Genomic DNA, 16,451 nt, shown 5'->3' with positions numbered 1-16,451 from the left:
TTTGTGACAAATTCAGAGCTTGAAGAAAAACTAATCCTAAAAGTTTATTTGAAGAGGATCTAAGGATTTAGAGTAATCATATTTCCAACAGTCTGGATACAACCCATTAGGTTGTTTTGAGAAAAATTGAGAAGACAAAGAGCATGAAATTTTCCAATTGCTTTTGGAATCTTTTTATGAAAACAATAATTTAAGAAATCAATGGTAGTGAAGATAGTTCAGGACTACTTCTTGAATTATTGATCAGTCTTGGTCTTCACTATATAAATTTGAAGAAATATCATTCAGGACTCAAAATAGTCAAGATCTCAAGGATAAACCTAATTTATTAATGTTAATTATAAGTTAATAACTCAATTATAAGCCTTGGTCTACTAACTAGAAAACAATATTGTCTATGTTGATTTCCAATCTCACATTTTATCTAATTTGTTTTATGCAGAAAAAGAAATTTGTAACGCTTGAGATAATCTAATTTGAACAATAAACCACACGCCAAAGCAGAAGTCCAGATGTTCACAGATGTTGCAAAAGAGAAAATAGATACTTTGAAATTGATCAATATGGCCAATCAAACACGTATGAAATATTAAGATCTCTAAAATAAGCCTTCACAAACGAACAAGGCTGCTGAACTGGTAAATGAAACCTGGGAATTTTTTCTGTTGCATCAAACAAGTAGCTTTTTCTCTGACTGTAAAATAGCACAATTGATCCACTTGGACTTGCTAATTTCTTCTTCCCCTATATCTTCTCTTCAACCTTCTCTCATTCATTGGTAGCAGTTTTTCAACTATCCATATAAACCACTGAGGTTCTCTCATAAAGAACACAATATATCCTATGGAAAAGCCTAACACCAATCCACATCCGTAACCCATCAAAGCGATTTTCCAATCAAACAAGCTCAATGCATTGTCTTCTTCCTGGAAGATTGATGTTGTTGGTGATGGTGGCTCAGTTACTACATTCTTTGACAATGGCGGTCCACACAACCCAAAATTTCCAATATAGGAATCACTTGAAAATGTATTAAACTGATTTCCTTGAGGAATAGATCCCACAAGTTGGTTGTATGCAAGGCAACACGAAAAGAAATGTTAAACTTGCCAACTGACTAGGAATCTTTCCTAAAAGCTTGTTGCAGGAGAGATCTAATGATTCAACTTCCGTTAAATTTTAGAACAGAGATGGAATACTATTGGTAATATTATTGTGAGATAAGTTGAGCACTTCGAGAAACTTAAGCTTTCCAACCATATCTGGAATTTGTCCTTGAAATAGATTACTTGACAAATCCAAAGCTGTGAAAGTGATCAGAATTCTCTGGGTTTCCTGGTCAACTCCTTTCAAAGTAAAAGTCATAGAATAATATGAATCAAAACCTGAATGCAGATTACTCAATCCAACAGTACATAATGCCCTTGCATCATAGCTTTAAAGTTTTCAAAATACCTCATCGGCAAAAGACCAGTGAACTGATTATGAGACTGGTCGAGTACTAGCAACTTAGGGAATGGAAACCTTCCATTGAAATTGCCTGTAGGACCATGAAATCTATTAGATCTTAGGATAGCAACTTTCAAAAGTGGAAGAGTTCCTAACCAATGAGGAAATGTGTCAGTAATCATGCTATTTCCAACATCCAGCACTTCCAATATACTGCAATTAACCAAAGAAGGTGGCAATGGTCCCTCCAGCTGATTCCCATTAAGTTTAAGATATTCTATGCTGCCCTTTGAAGTGAATGTTGTATGGATTCTACCATGGAAATTGTTCATTCGTAGATTCAACACTGATAGCTTGTCTAAATTTCCTAAACATTGTGGAATGGTTCCACTCAGTTTGTTATTAAACAAGTCAAGATATTGAACGGAGCTCAAATTGCAAAACCATAAGGGGATCTGTCCGAAGAATTTATTATTTGAAACTGAAAAATAAACTGTGGAAGGTGGACGAAATGGAAGGGGTCCTTAGAACAAGTTGTTTTGAAGTTCAAGAAATTGCAGGCTTATCATTGATGGAGTTTGCTCAAAACTTGTCAGAAAATTGTGAGAGATTTAGGATGTACAATTTCTGCCACAATTTTGATTCCATCTGAGGAATTTGGCCAGAAATTCTGTTGTTGGAAATGTCCAAAAGCTGCAAAGTTTTGGAATTCCTTAAGAAACTTGGGAATTGAGTTAAGTCGCAAGAACAGAAACCGAACAGCATAAGCTTGAGCAAGGTAAAGTTGATACTGTTGTGGGTTAGCTTCAGTTGGCTATTATATGAAAGTTCAAATACTTCAAGATGTTTAAGTTTCGGTAACAATTCTGACTTGACTGTGCTACTTAAGTTGTTTACTGTCAAGTCAAGAACTGTAGATTGTAAACATATTGTACTTTACCCTAGCTTCGTTTCTTCTTTGTTTTACTTCTCCTCACTTCAAAGTGTCTTAGTTTTGATAAAAGATCAAATGGTGTTCCAGAGTTTAGGTTTGATTAGTTAAAACAGTTATGTTTGAACAGTGCTGATTTAGATGGCAAGTCTGGCAGCTGATTTGTTGTATAAATTCTGTGTAAAAACCTAAATCGAATCAATTTAAAAAGTGTGGAGGAATATTCAGTAACTGGCGTATTCTTTCATTCTATTGCTCTGTTTTTTTTTTCCATTTCTTGTTTGGCTACTTTTATTTCTGCTAATTCTTGGAATCTTTCATTAAATGATGTTGGAATTGCTCCTTCGAACAGACACTGTGAAAGGTCATGGCCAGTCACTGAATCACATGTGTTGACATCCCAAGAGCAGTAGTCATTATCCTCTTTCCATGACATCATTTTTGGATAAGAAAGGACATTATTATATTCACAAGAGGAGAAGTGTTTTTGAAGGAAAAAAGTTGCTTGAGCTGCAGTATTGCAGCAGAACTCTGGTGATGAGTTGCACAAGTTTGAGAATAAAAGAGGAATGGAATGAGAATAAATTATACATTATAGCTGCTAATTCCAGCTCCAAAATTATTTAGAATGGTATGATAAGACTGTGTAAAGACTCCAAGATTCCTCTACAATATCAAAACAATTGCAAGGACAGTCAAAATTATTAATTAGTCAATAAAATCATGCTTATAATTCTGCCACTCAAAGAATAAGCATTTAAATGCATCACCTTCTCAAAAGGTGGCAATTTCACTTCCACAATGTTAGATTTTTAATTAATTCAAAGGAAGATATTGTAAACCTAACAACCCATTTAGGGTTTCCTTTCCCATTGAGAATCCTAGATATCCCATCGTCACTCCTAATACCATTTCAAATCCATGTCCTATAGCTAAAATTTTCCAACCAAATCAATTTAAGGACTCTGCATAATTGACTATGGTGAGTGTCCTATCATCAATGCCATCTTTATTTGTGACACAATAATTGAACTGGTTGTCTCAATGGGGAAGAGGAAATCACTCTATTAATTGCTCAAAGTAAGATTGTTGGTTGTAATCTTTAGTAAATAATTAAAATTTATTTAAGTTCTGGCCATAGATACGCTTGGCTCATTCAATGCCTCATCAAATAACCATTTTAAAAATCTTACTAAACAGAAAATTTTCGAAATTACATAATGATTCTTTAAAAGAAAACTTACAGTGTGCAACACATTGGCTATTATTATAAAAATGTTCAATGCTGTTCACCAGTGTGAAAATATTACATTAAGTTGGCCTTATGCTAATTCCACTAAATCTTGTCTCATGTAGTGGAGATCCCATAACTAATTAGTATGAATTTTGACTAGTGAGTCAGCTATAAAACCAAGTCATACTCATCCACTAGTAAGAACCACTCCATTAAAGTCTTGGTCGTGCACTATCTAGTGGAGAATAGGTAGTGCATAACCAAGACTACCATTATTCAACAACTATTCTTTGTCTCACTCGTTGTCCAATTTGTGTAGTGGAGAACGAAGCTGAATATCACTGTATTGCCACTCAAAGTCACAGTTTTGGTTGTAATCTCTCTAGTATATAATTTAATTAGGATGAAATCTGAAATTTTGCTCGAGTGTGAATAATATGGGATTGGGATTTATCATATTGTAGCCAATCTATGTTCTCTTTCGCAACATCTGTGATCATTTGGACTTTTGCTTTGGCATATGACTTCTTGCTCAAAATAAAATATCTCAAGCACTACAAGAATTTTTCTTCGTGGAACAAATTAGATAATTTGGAAAGGGAAAATGAAAAGCACAGATTCAGAGTTTTTACTTGTTCAAACTACTCTTATTGTTGTGAGACAAAGACTTTGTGCTTGTTAAATTATTGAAGAAGACCACTACGACTACCACAATCCTCACGCTCAACTTTCTTTTTCTTTTTCAAGAAAATTTTAATCCTTTTATGATAATATTATGCTTGTATTGATTCATAACGTTCACAATTTATATTCACAGGCATCATAATCACAAAAGAAAAAGGAAATGGTCTTTTAAAAGCATAGTATTATCATTGGTCACATATATATTCACCTTATCTTTAAACTTGAGTTGTACAAAATTTCAGATTTTTGAATGATTAACTATCCAAAATTATTCGAATATACTCTAAAATGATTTCGTTATTGGAGAAGTCATGCACCCTATTCTTCACCGCATCAGCCTAATTGTGAACAAGTATGAATATATGTTGTGATCAACACACATGGACTCAGTAATTTTGCTTGTATCATTAATTATACTGATGTGTTTGAGAAGAGAAGTTAAAAATAAAAAAAAAAGACATTAAATATCATAAACTTCTGCATAACATATATCTCAATCAACCTCTGTTAGTCATAAATAAGGACATTAGTCATAACATGATTTTTTAAAAACGAAAAACTTTATACAAAAATAAAGTTATTAATTTTTAAAATCTAAAAAAAATATAATAAATTATATATTTTTTTAAATATTATTTTTAAAATGATAACCCTTATATATAATTAAGAATTTTAATCAAATTTAACTTATAAGTGACATTTTATGTTTTTAAAAATCAGCGTAAGAATTTGAAATTACATCAATGATCAAACCTTTGAGTGGGAACAAGTCTTTTGGCCTTTTAGATATATTTACTATTCTAAGTCCTAAATGATATTTCCTGGAATGTAATGTGAAGGGCAAGACTAATCAATAATTTATGAAGTAGTCTTTACTCTGGAAAAGTTATTTCCTCTTTGACAATGTAGGCTGCCCCAAATGCTAGGGGAAAATACATTAAATTTTGAAAAAGGTAGCCAAGTAATAATTTATTTTGCCAATCCAGGCAACATAACTTAATAAACAATTTGTTCAATTAATTATTACAGCCATACTTATTAAGTTCATAGACGAATTGAACCTTCTGCGTTGAATTTTTCATATACAAAAAGTTGGGCATCACTCCATCCATAATAATGAACAGGCATGCAAAAAATCCATAAAATTCAATTTATTTAATATATTATATAGATGCGACTTCTGCATAAATCTGTCAGGTTAAAGTAAAATCACCAAAATTACAAGGGCCAATCAGAGGGCTATGATTCAAGACCCTTAAAAAGAGGTGCAATCTGTTAATAGAAGCTAATTTTTACCAAGCATGTCAAAAGTATGGTTATAACAATAAGCATGAGACAACACGAAAATACTAAGTTATACATATATAATAATTAAACGCACAACCACACAGGATAACAATATTAAGAGATGAGGAACTATCATGTTTTTTTTTTTTTTAATTAAAGGTATTGAACTCTTTGTGATTTCGATTGAAGATATCTCACAAAACAATATCATTTATTCAATAATAAGGAAAATAACATTATTTTGTTAATAAAACACAAATTTGAGTCACAAATTTAAGTTATGAATTTAAGTCATACTCAAATCGAACTCTTTCTTACTCAAATTTGACTCGATTTAAAAAGCGATTTGATTCTCTTAATTGAAACTTTGCTCAAATTTGAATTAAATAAACTTAAACTAAATTGACTTCTAAGATTGAGTTGATTCGATTTGAATCTATCTCTCGTCCTAAAAGGCAAAATATATATTTAACCTAACAAAAAAGAAATTATTAAAAAAATGGGACCCAAAATTTAGAGGGCAAGCGTGGCATAATTTGAGCGTGTGTGGGTTGATGGACCCAAGGCTTTCATTTAGTGGGCCCATAATAAATGATTAAATAAAAAATAAAATAAAGGAAAGAAACATAAAAATGAGAAGCACTGTGTTCTACATCACTTTGATAATGACATCAGTAATTTATAAGAAGTTTACATATGGTTGACCAAGACTTTAAATTAGTTGCTGATGTAGTGACCCCCCATTTTTCCTTTCTATATATAATGATACATCTTCTTGTGATTTCTTCATAATTAAGCAAAGATGGGTTGTCTAACATGCTCTTATCAACTTCTTTTCCTCCAATTTTTCCTCTTTTATTTTCAAACTTGTGCAACACTCTGTTCGCATCACCAGACTGCTGCATTGCTCCAGTTCAAGCAACTATTTTCTTTCAAAAATACTTCTACCTCTTATTGTGAATATAATCATGTCATTTCTTATCCAAAAATGATGTCTTGGAAAAAGGATAATGATTGTTGCTCTTGGGATGGGGTCACATGTGATTCAATGACTGGTCATGTGATTGACCTCGACCTTAGCTGTGGTTAGCTTTATGGAAACATCCCTTCAAACACTAGCCTTTTTCTTCTTCCTCAATTGAAAACACTCAATCTAGCTTTTAATGATTTTAAACTCTCTAAAATTTCCCCTGATTTTGGTCGAATAACTAGTTTGACACATCTGAATCTCTTATTTTCAAACTTTAGTGGTCATATTCCATTTGAAATCTCACATTTGTCAAAATTGGTTACACTAGACTTGTCCTCAAACTATTTTGAGATTGACAGTTTTTCAATCAGAATTGAAAGACCAATTTTCAAAAGGCTAGTTCAGAATTTGACGGTGTTAATAAACCTTGTTCTTGATGGTGTGGACATGTCCTTCATTGTGCCTAGTTCGATGAAGAATCTCTCTTCCTCTCTAACTTATCTAAGTCTATGGTATTGTAAATTGCAAGGGAACTTTCCAGTTGATGTCTTTCGCCTACCAAATTTACAGATCCTTTGGTTAGGAGGTAACTTCAACTTGACAGGTTATCTTCCCAAAGGTAATTGGAGTACACCACTCAAGTCTTTGTATGTCTCTGACATGTGCATGTCCGAACAGTTACCAAACTCAATCAGCAATCTCTTGTACTTGAGGATATTGAGTCTTCAGAATTGCACTCTACAAGGATCAATTCCTCCAGTACTTGGAAACCTTACACAACTTACATCTTTGGACCTCTCATGTAACAATTTTAATGGTCAAATACCATCATTTCTTTCAAATCTTGCCAATCTTGAGGATTTATCACTTTCGTACAACAATTTTATTGGTAAATTTCCTGAATTTTTTTCAAACTTAACACAACTTCAGTTTTTAGCCTTGTCAAGTAATCAACTCACTGGCCCAATACCAACATTTCTTTCAAACCTTGCCAATCTTCATAGTTTATATCTTTATAACAATAGTTTCATTGGTCAATTTCCTAAATTTCTTTCCAACTTAACACAACTTCAGTCTTTAGACTTGTCGAGTAATCAACTCATTGGCCCAATTCCAGTTTGTTTTGTTAACTTATCGCAATTTTCTTATCTCTACTTGTCAAGTAATCAATTAACTGGTCCAATCCCAAGTTCGATCTTTGAACTTGTGAGTTTAACATACCTTGATCTTTCTTCAAATAGTTTAAGTGGTATTATAGAGTTTCACATGTTTTCAAAGCTCAAAAACCTTAGGTACCTTTCTCTTTCTCATAACAATTTGTCTGTGACCACTACCAGATTCAATGTCAACTCATCATTTCTTCAACTTGAATCTTTGTATTTATCCACTTGCAACATTAGTGAATTCCCAGGTTTCTTAAGAAGCCTAGATCATTTATATCAGTTAGATCTTTCTGAAAATAAAATTCGTGGTCATATACCTAACTGGATGTTGGAGATTGGAAAGGATTCTCTGTTCTGGCTAAATCTTTCCCACAACTCTCTCACAGGCACAATACAACTTCCATGGAAAAATCTCCTATATTTAGACCTTCATTCTAACATGCTCCATGGATCGCTTCCAATTCCACAACCTTACTTAAGGTTAATTTCACTGCCAAACAACAATTTGACTGGGGAGATACCAAACTTGATCTGTAGTATGAGCTTCATTAAGATTTTAGATCTATCAAATGACAGTTTAAGTGGTAACATTCCAGAATGCATGGGAAATTTTAATAGTCTTCATGTGTTAGATCTACGGAAGAATAGATTTAATGGCTCCATTCCAAGAACATTTGCAAGGGGAAACAACTATAGGACCCTTAACTTCAACAACAATGAATTGAAAGGGTCAATTCCACAATCATTGATCAACTGTTCAAGGCTCGAAGTTCTTGATCTTGGAAACAACAAGATAAATGACACATTCCCATATTGGTTGGGAAATCTTCCAGAGCTACAAGTGTTGGTTCTTCGTTCCAACAAATTGTACGGTTCTAATTGGGGTTGTTCTAAGAAGAAAAATTGCTTTCCTAAGTTGAGAATCTTTGATCTCTCAAACAACACAATTAGTGGTTCTTTGCCAGCTAGGTATTTCAAAAATCTTAATGCCATGATGGACTTTGGTGAAACTGAGAGAAGGTTGCAATACATGGGTGAGAATTATTATCAAGATTCTGTGATGGTAACTTGGAAAGGATTTGAGTATCAACTAGTGAAGATTATCACTATTTTCACTACCATTGATTTTTCAAATAACAATTTTCATGGAGAGATTCCAGAAGTAATTGGGAAGCTTCATGCTCTTCGTCTTCTCAATCTTCCTCAAAACAACCTAATAGGTTGTATCCCACCATCTATTGGGAATATGAGTGACTTGGAATCCTTAGACCTTTCTTCAAATAAGTTAGTTGGGAAAATTCCTCGGCAATTGACCAAATTGAATTTTCTTGGATTTCTCAATTTGTCAAAAAACCATCTCAGCGGACCCATACCTCGAGACAACCACTTCGATACCTTTCCAAACAATTTATATGATGGGAATTTGGCATTATGTGGATTTCCTCTGTCAAACACATGTGAAACTTATGAGAAGACACCACAACCACTCTCAAAATCAGATGATGGAGAATCTTCAAATGGTTTTGGTTGGAAAGCAGTATTGATTGGCTACAAATGTGGAATGGTATTAGGAGTTACGATGGGATATCTTGTGTTCTCAACAGGAAAGCCTCTGTGGGTTATAAGGATTGTTGAAGGAAGACAACCTGAAGAGGGGAGAAGGTTGAACAACAAACGTGGAAGAAGAAGTACTTAATTGATTCAAAAAGTTCTCATGGGTGAGTAGTAGTGCAAACTAGCTTGTTGATAATATGCAGTATTTTTTTTTCTCTTGCTTTGAATCTTGTGTATTTTTTTTCCATACAAGCTGTCAATCGCTATGTAATAAATCCTTTAATAAAATGTTGAAGGGTGGACTCTGTTGTGTGATTTCTTTTCATTATTTAAATTAGTTAATCTCTTCAAACAACATAACAATATACAATCTAATACTCTTATTTTACATTCATTAACATTTACAGTCATAGGAAACTTTACTTTAAAGTAGAAAATTAATATGAAGTCATGACTCATGAAGAACTGATGGAATTTGTATTCATAAATATTTTTGTTTACTGAGTGACATGGATATTTTCGATTAATGAAAACTCTTCTCATTGTTCTATTCAGCTCATTCTCCTTTCTCTTAGCATTCTTTCTATCAAATTAATTGTTTACATTCTGGAAACTGTATGAAATTGTTGAGGATTGTTTCAGAGTTCTCTACCTCAATCCTCACTGCATCAACTTAAGAACAATTTCTGCATTTCAGACTAATACAAGAATGTTTAATAACCACAAATTTGTCTTATCATCTATTCATTTAATTTCTTTTTCAACAGTTGCAATTAAGAACTGTCAAAACCTGAGAAACTTTGGACCAAACATCCTTCAACGACAATCTGCTCTGTCCATAACTCCACACCCTCCATTAATTTTCTGCATTTTCCACAACAAAAAACTCTGAAAAGAAGGGTTTAGTGTGTTGTGTATTGGTCGGTGAGAAAGAGATTCACCCTTAGAGATGTTTGTGTATATGAATTGCGAAGGTGATGAGATGAATTTAGGCCTCCTTTGGAAAAAGAAACATGACATTCTGATACATGCTACTCCCTCTGCATTTCAAGAAACAGGACATTCTGTTACAATTGATCAGTGAAAAATAGTACACTTGAACATACTAATTTCTTCTTCTCTTCGACCTTCTCACAGTCATTCGTTGCAACTGTTCAACCATCTGTACAAACCATTGTGGTTTTCTTGTTCACTCGGTCAACTGTTCAATTAATATCAGCATTTACAAAATCCTGTTTGCGTAATTACCAAATAAATAGGAATATTAAAAGTAAAATTTAAAATATAAATTCAAAATAAGGTTAAAAATGTTAATTTATAGTATTCTCTATCTTAAGAATTATGAGTATTGGAGCTACTGAAAGCCGTTGCAGATTGCCGCCACTGGGTTAACGCGACACTGAATTAATGCCAAAAGTAGTTGGAGAGTTTGACTTAAAAAGAAAGAAATTTATGTGAACTTTAGTTGAAAAATATTTTGAGTCTTAATCTCTGTTTGTTTTTCAGATTTGTCCTCAGTTCTACCACCGGAAGTTCCAATGCTGCAGCCATCAATGATACACAGGAGCACTCGTTGGTACCAACTCACCAATTATTGTAGAATTTCGTATCAAATTGTAGTTCCATAAAGTCAATTCACTTGGATCTCATTTGGTATGCATATGCGAATGATGAATAAACTCTTCTCTCGTATCATCCAGGTAGATGCTTTTAGTTTTACTAGACGCAATCCTTGAATGACATCCAACCCCCTTTATCTTGTTTTCAATACAAAATTTCTTGTTCGATATGGAAGGCTCCTTGGAACAGAGTTATGCTATTTGCTGGGCCCTGATGGTGGAACTGGCATTTTTGGGGGGAAGAAAGCGGCCCCCTTTTGCGGCAGAGTGGAACCCTCCATAGCAGATTTCCCAGAACATACGAATTTCTTCTCCCCTTGAATCTTCTCACGGTCATTGGTTGCAGCTAGATTAGTCTCAAAACCGAATCACAGGGCCAATTCCACAGGCACCCCATTTTGATGCCTTCCCAAATTTTTCATACGCTGAAAACTTGGGATTGCGTGGATTTCCTTTGTCAAAAGAATGCAGAAGTGATGGACCACTACAACCACCCTGAATATTAGAAGATGATGAAAAGTCTTGAAGACAGTAAATGGAGAGAGAGCCATATTTGTTTCCAAGAAAGTAGACCAAGACTTCATACAAACTAATTAAATTACACTGGATGTTCGTGCAGAAATTGTCTCAACTCATGCCCCTTGGTTCATGGAGATGACAATTACACGATAGAAAAATACTGCAAACTAACAGCCACCTAATTGAAAAGCCCTTCCTATTTCTTCACTGCATGCTTTTTCTGTTTATAATGGCCAGATTTTCCACATTATATATAATCTCCATCAGCAAAGTTTATGAAGTTTCAGCTATGGTGTTCTATAGCAAATTATTTTTTGCGTTTAACATTCAGTGTTAAATGCAGAAAATAATTTGAAGTTTAACTTATTACCTTCAAAATTTTAAGTTCATAAGTATTTGCAGTCACAGGATCTTGACCTTTGACTCAAAAAATAAATGCAAAGGAAACAAATAATGATAACCATACGCATATCAACCTTATCATATTATGGCCAATCTATGTTCTCTTTCTCAGTATCTATGATCATTTGGGCTTTTGCTTTTGCCTGCAACTTACCTGTTCAAATTGGATTATCTCACACACTACAAGAATTTTTTTCCCGTATAAAACAAAACAAACTAGATGGGATGTGAGAATGGAAATTAACATAGACAATATTGCTTTCTAGATAGTAGACCAAGACTTACAATCTTTGTTATTGTCTTATAATTAACATAGACAAAGTAGGTTTATTTTAGATATATTGACTATTCCAAGTCCTAAATGATATTTCTTGGAATGTATATGTGAAGACCAAGACTAATCAATAATTCCTGAAGTAGTCCTTACTCCAAGAAAGGTATTTACTCTTTCCATGAAAATCGTCTAGACAACAAGTTTCATGGCTGGAGAGGTGAAGAAACAAAGACGACGATGGTTTAGGGTGAAAATAGGGGTGAAGTTGTTAGTTTTTAAAATTTAGGAGAGAATTATAATAAATTATATTTTTTTAATATTATTATTAAAATGAAGATTTTACTTTTATATCTAATCGAGAATTTTAATACAATTTAACTTATGATTGGGACTTTGGATTTCTTAAAGTCAGTAGGTGGGACTTTAAGCCCTAGGAAAGGGAATGCAACTTTTCAAAACTGGAAAACTTTAGACAAGGGTGAAGTTTTAGTTTTTAAAACCTAAGAAAGAATTATAATAAATTATATATTTTTAATATTATTGTTAAAATAATAATTTTACTCTAATATCTAATTTAAAATTTAAAAAAAAATTCGACTTATTATTTGAACTTTGGGTTTTTTAAGTTGGTAGGTGCGGGTTTGAAATTACATCAAATCTTGGGCGGGAACAAGTCTTTTGGCCTTTTAGATATATTGACTATGCCAAGTACTAAATGATATTTCTTGGAATATATATGTGAATACCAAGACTAATCAATAATTCATGAAGTAGTCCTTACTCAAAGAAAGGTATTTACTCTTTCGATGAAAATCATCTAGACGATGAGTTTCATGGCTGGAGAGGTGAAGAGACAAAGACAACAATGGTTTAGGGTAGAAATAGGGGTGAAGTTGTTAGTTTTTAAAACCTATGGAAGAATTATAATAAATTATTTTTTAAATATTATTGTTAAAATAAAGATTTTACTCTTATATCTAATTGAGAATTTTAATAGAATTTAACTCATGATTGGGACTTTGGGTTTCTTAAAATTGGTAGGTGGGAGTTTGGAATTACATCAAACCTTGGGTGGGAACAAGTCTTTTGGCCTTTTAGATATATTGACTATTCCAAGTCCTCGATATTTTTTGGAATGTATATGTGAAGACCAAGACTAATCAAATGAATAATTCATGAAATAGTCCCTACTCTAAAACGTTATCTACTCTTTTCATGGAAAAAAGGTTGGAAAGTCGTTTGTATAATGATTTAGCTTTAGCATCACTATGGTGTAGTCTGGCTAAGTGAATTTTTTCCTTTACCTTTTTAATAAAATGGGGTATCAAATTATGAATTTTTTTTTAATTTACGATACTAACCTTTCTATAATTCTGATTGAAAGTACCTTACAAACACAATTAATATTATTCGTTTTATTTTGTTTTGAAAGTAAGACAATTAGTTTGATACCTTCTATAAAAAATAGTGAAAGTTTAATCTCTTGAATGAGAAAATCTAAAAGTTTGATACTTTTAATAGAAAAACTTGAAAGTTTAATTATTTTAATAATAAAAAAAAGATAATTTGATACCTTTAACTATTGTTTTCCCATTTATATTCACATAATATAGCAGAATGCAGTAGTGTGGCCATATTATAGTATTATATATAGGTTCAATATATATTTGAACAAGAGAAATTGAGATTAAGCAATACATGAGTTTACATTTTCTTATCAAGTTCACAAGAATGATGATTTCATAGACAATTTGCCTGAAATCACAAATTCAATCAAATAAGAAGAAAAATGTGATATAAACAGAAAATTTTCGAAAATACATAATGATTCTTTGAACAAACAAAAAAAAAAGTAACAACGTGCAACACATTGGCTATTATTATTAGCATTTATTTTTCCTTTCCCCGCATGACTTGCTTTCAATATATAAAAATGTTCAATCCTCTTAACCACTGTGAAAATATTACATTAAGTTGGCCTTATGCTAATTCTACTAAATCTTATCTCATGTAAAGGAGATGCCATAACTTAATTGCATGAATTTTGACTAGTGACTCACTTATAAAACCAAGTCTTAGTCATCCACTAGGAAGAACCACTCCATTAAAGTCTTGGTCATGCACTAGCTAGTGGAGAATAGGTAGTGCATATCCAAGACTACTGTTATTCAACTACTATTCTCCTTTGTCTCACTCGTCAAATTTGTGAAGTAAAGAATGAAGCTGATCTGAAATTTCACTCGAGTGTGAATGATATGGGGTTGGGATTTATCATATTGTAGGCAATCTAAGTTCTCTTTCGCAACATCTGTGATCATTTGGACCGTTGCTTTGGCATAAATTGTAAAGGGAAAATGAAAAGCACCGATTCACAGTTTATGTTAAACTCACTACTTGTGCAAACTACTCCGCTTGTTGTGAAAGCAAGACTGTGTGCTTCTTAAATTATTGAAGAAGACCGCTACGACTACCCCAATCCTCACGCTCAACTTTCTCTTTCTTTTTCAAGAAAATTTTAACCCTTTTATGACAATATTATGGTTGTATTGATTCATAACGTTCACAATTTATATTCACAGGCATCATAATCACAAAAGAAAAAGGAAATGGAATTTTTAAAAGCATAGTATTATCATTGGTCACATATGTATTCACCTTATCTTTAAACTTGAGTTGTACAAAGTTTCAGATTTTTGAATTATTAACTATCCAAAATTTTTCGAATATAATCTAAAATGATTTCATTATGGGAAAAGTCATGTACCCTATTCTTCACCGCATCAGCCTAATTGTGAACAAGGATGAATATATATTGTGATCAACACAAATGGACTCAGTAATTTTGCTTGTATCATTAATTATACTGATGCGTTTGAGAAGAGAAAAGTTAAAAAAAAAAAAAAAAGACATTAAACATCATTAACTTTTGCATAAGATATATCTCAATTAGTCTCCCTTAGTTTGGTCAATATGGGGATTCCATATCTAATTTCTTTGGCACCACTTCGAAAATGACATTGGTCATAATCAAGGAAATTAGTCATAATGTAACTTTTGAAAACTAAAAAACTACATATAAGAGTAAAGTTATTAGTTTTTAAAATTTGAAAGAGATATAATAAATTATATATTTTTAATACTATTATTAAAATAACGATTTTATCTTTAAATCTAAGTAAACATTTTAACCGAATATGACTTACAAGTAAGATTTTGGATTTTTAAAAATTGATAGATAAAATTTTAAAATTACATCAATGATCAAACCTTGGGCGGCGGGAACAACTCTTTTGGGCTTTTAGATATATTTACCATTCCAAGTCCTAAATGATATTTCCTGGAATGTATATGTGAAGACCAAGACTAATTAATAATTCATGAAGTAGTCCCTACTCTGAAAAAGTAATTTACTGTTTCCAAGAAAATAATGTTGGAAAGTAGTTTGTATAATGATTTAGCTTTAGCATCAATATGGTCTAGTCATGCTAAGTTATGCTTTTCTTTAATGTTTTAATAAAACAGGATAACAACACCGAGAGTTATCGAAATATCACTTTTTTGGTTGGTTGAAAATACTGATCTTTTTGTAATTTTGATTAAAGATATCTTACAAACATAATTAGAATTATTTGTTTTATTTTGTTTTGAAAGTAAGATGATTAGTTTGGTACCTTCAATAAAAAAAATAGTAAAATTAATCATTTCAATAGAAAAATTTCAAAGTGTAGTATCTTCAATAGAAAAACTTGAAAGATCCACTGTTTTAATATTAAAAAAAGACAGTTCGATACTTTCAAATATTGTTATCCCATTTATATTCATATAATATAGTGGTATGCAGAGTATTATATATAGGTTCAATATATATTTGAACAAGAGAAAGTGAGATTAAGCAAAACATGAGTTTACATTTTTCTTACCAAGTTCACAAGAATGATGATTTTCGTAGACAATATGCCTGAAATCACAAGTTCAACAAAATAAGAAGAAAAATGTGATGTAAACTAAACCACATATTAGACATAAATTGCATGTGATCGAACGAGATGGAGACATATAATTGTTTTCTTGTCGGTAGACCAAGACCTTGTGCTGATTAAATTATTGGAGTCCTCAAATTGCATGTGATCGAACGAGATGGAGACATATAATTGTTTTCTTGTCGGTAGACCAAGACCTTGTGCTGATTAAATTATTGGAGTCCTCTACCCCGATCTTCAAGATTGTTTATATCATCTATCAATTTATTTTGTCTTTCAAAAGTTGTAATCAATTGGACTTTTGCTTCCACTCATTACATAATTGTATGTGAACGCAGGACTTTCATTATTGGAGAAGTCATGCACCCCGTTCTACACGGCATCA

At 32.3% G+C, this 16,451-nt stretch overlaps 1 protein-coding gene and 1 long non-coding RNA gene across 2 annotated transcripts; one reads left to right on the top strand and one right to left on the bottom strand.

The window, feature by feature from the left end:
• The first annotated feature begins 8,745 nt into the window (after positions 1-8,745).
• On the top strand, positions 8,746-10,867 carry LOC123208331 (receptor-like protein 33). Its single transcript, XM_044625786.1, has 2 exons — positions 8,746-9,436; positions 10,779-10,867. The coding sequence occupies exon 1, from the start codon at positions 8,749-8,751 to the stop codon at positions 9,412-9,414; it is 666 nt and encodes a 221-aa protein (XP_044481721.1). The 5' UTR covers positions 8,746-8,748; the 3' UTR covers positions 9,415-9,436; positions 10,779-10,867.
• LOC123208339 lies at positions 9,728-10,910 on the bottom strand. The gene is made up of 2 exons (XR_006500763.1): positions 10,861-10,910; positions 9,728-10,504 (listed from the first exon to the last, which is right to left on the bottom strand). It is a non-coding gene; the product is annotated as an uncharacterized LOC123208339 (long non-coding RNA).
• Between the last annotated feature and the right edge of the window lie 5,541 nt (positions 10,911-16,451).

The sequence above is a fragment of the Mangifera indica genome, chromosome 1 (assembly GCF_011075055.1).
Source record: "Mangifera indica cultivar Alphonso chromosome 1, CATAS_Mindica_2.1, whole genome shotgun sequence".
NCBI classification, from domain to species: Eukaryota; Viridiplantae; Streptophyta; class Magnoliopsida; order Sapindales; family Anacardiaceae; genus Mangifera; species Mangifera indica.
This window is presented reverse-complemented; position numbering and strand designations above follow the sequence as displayed.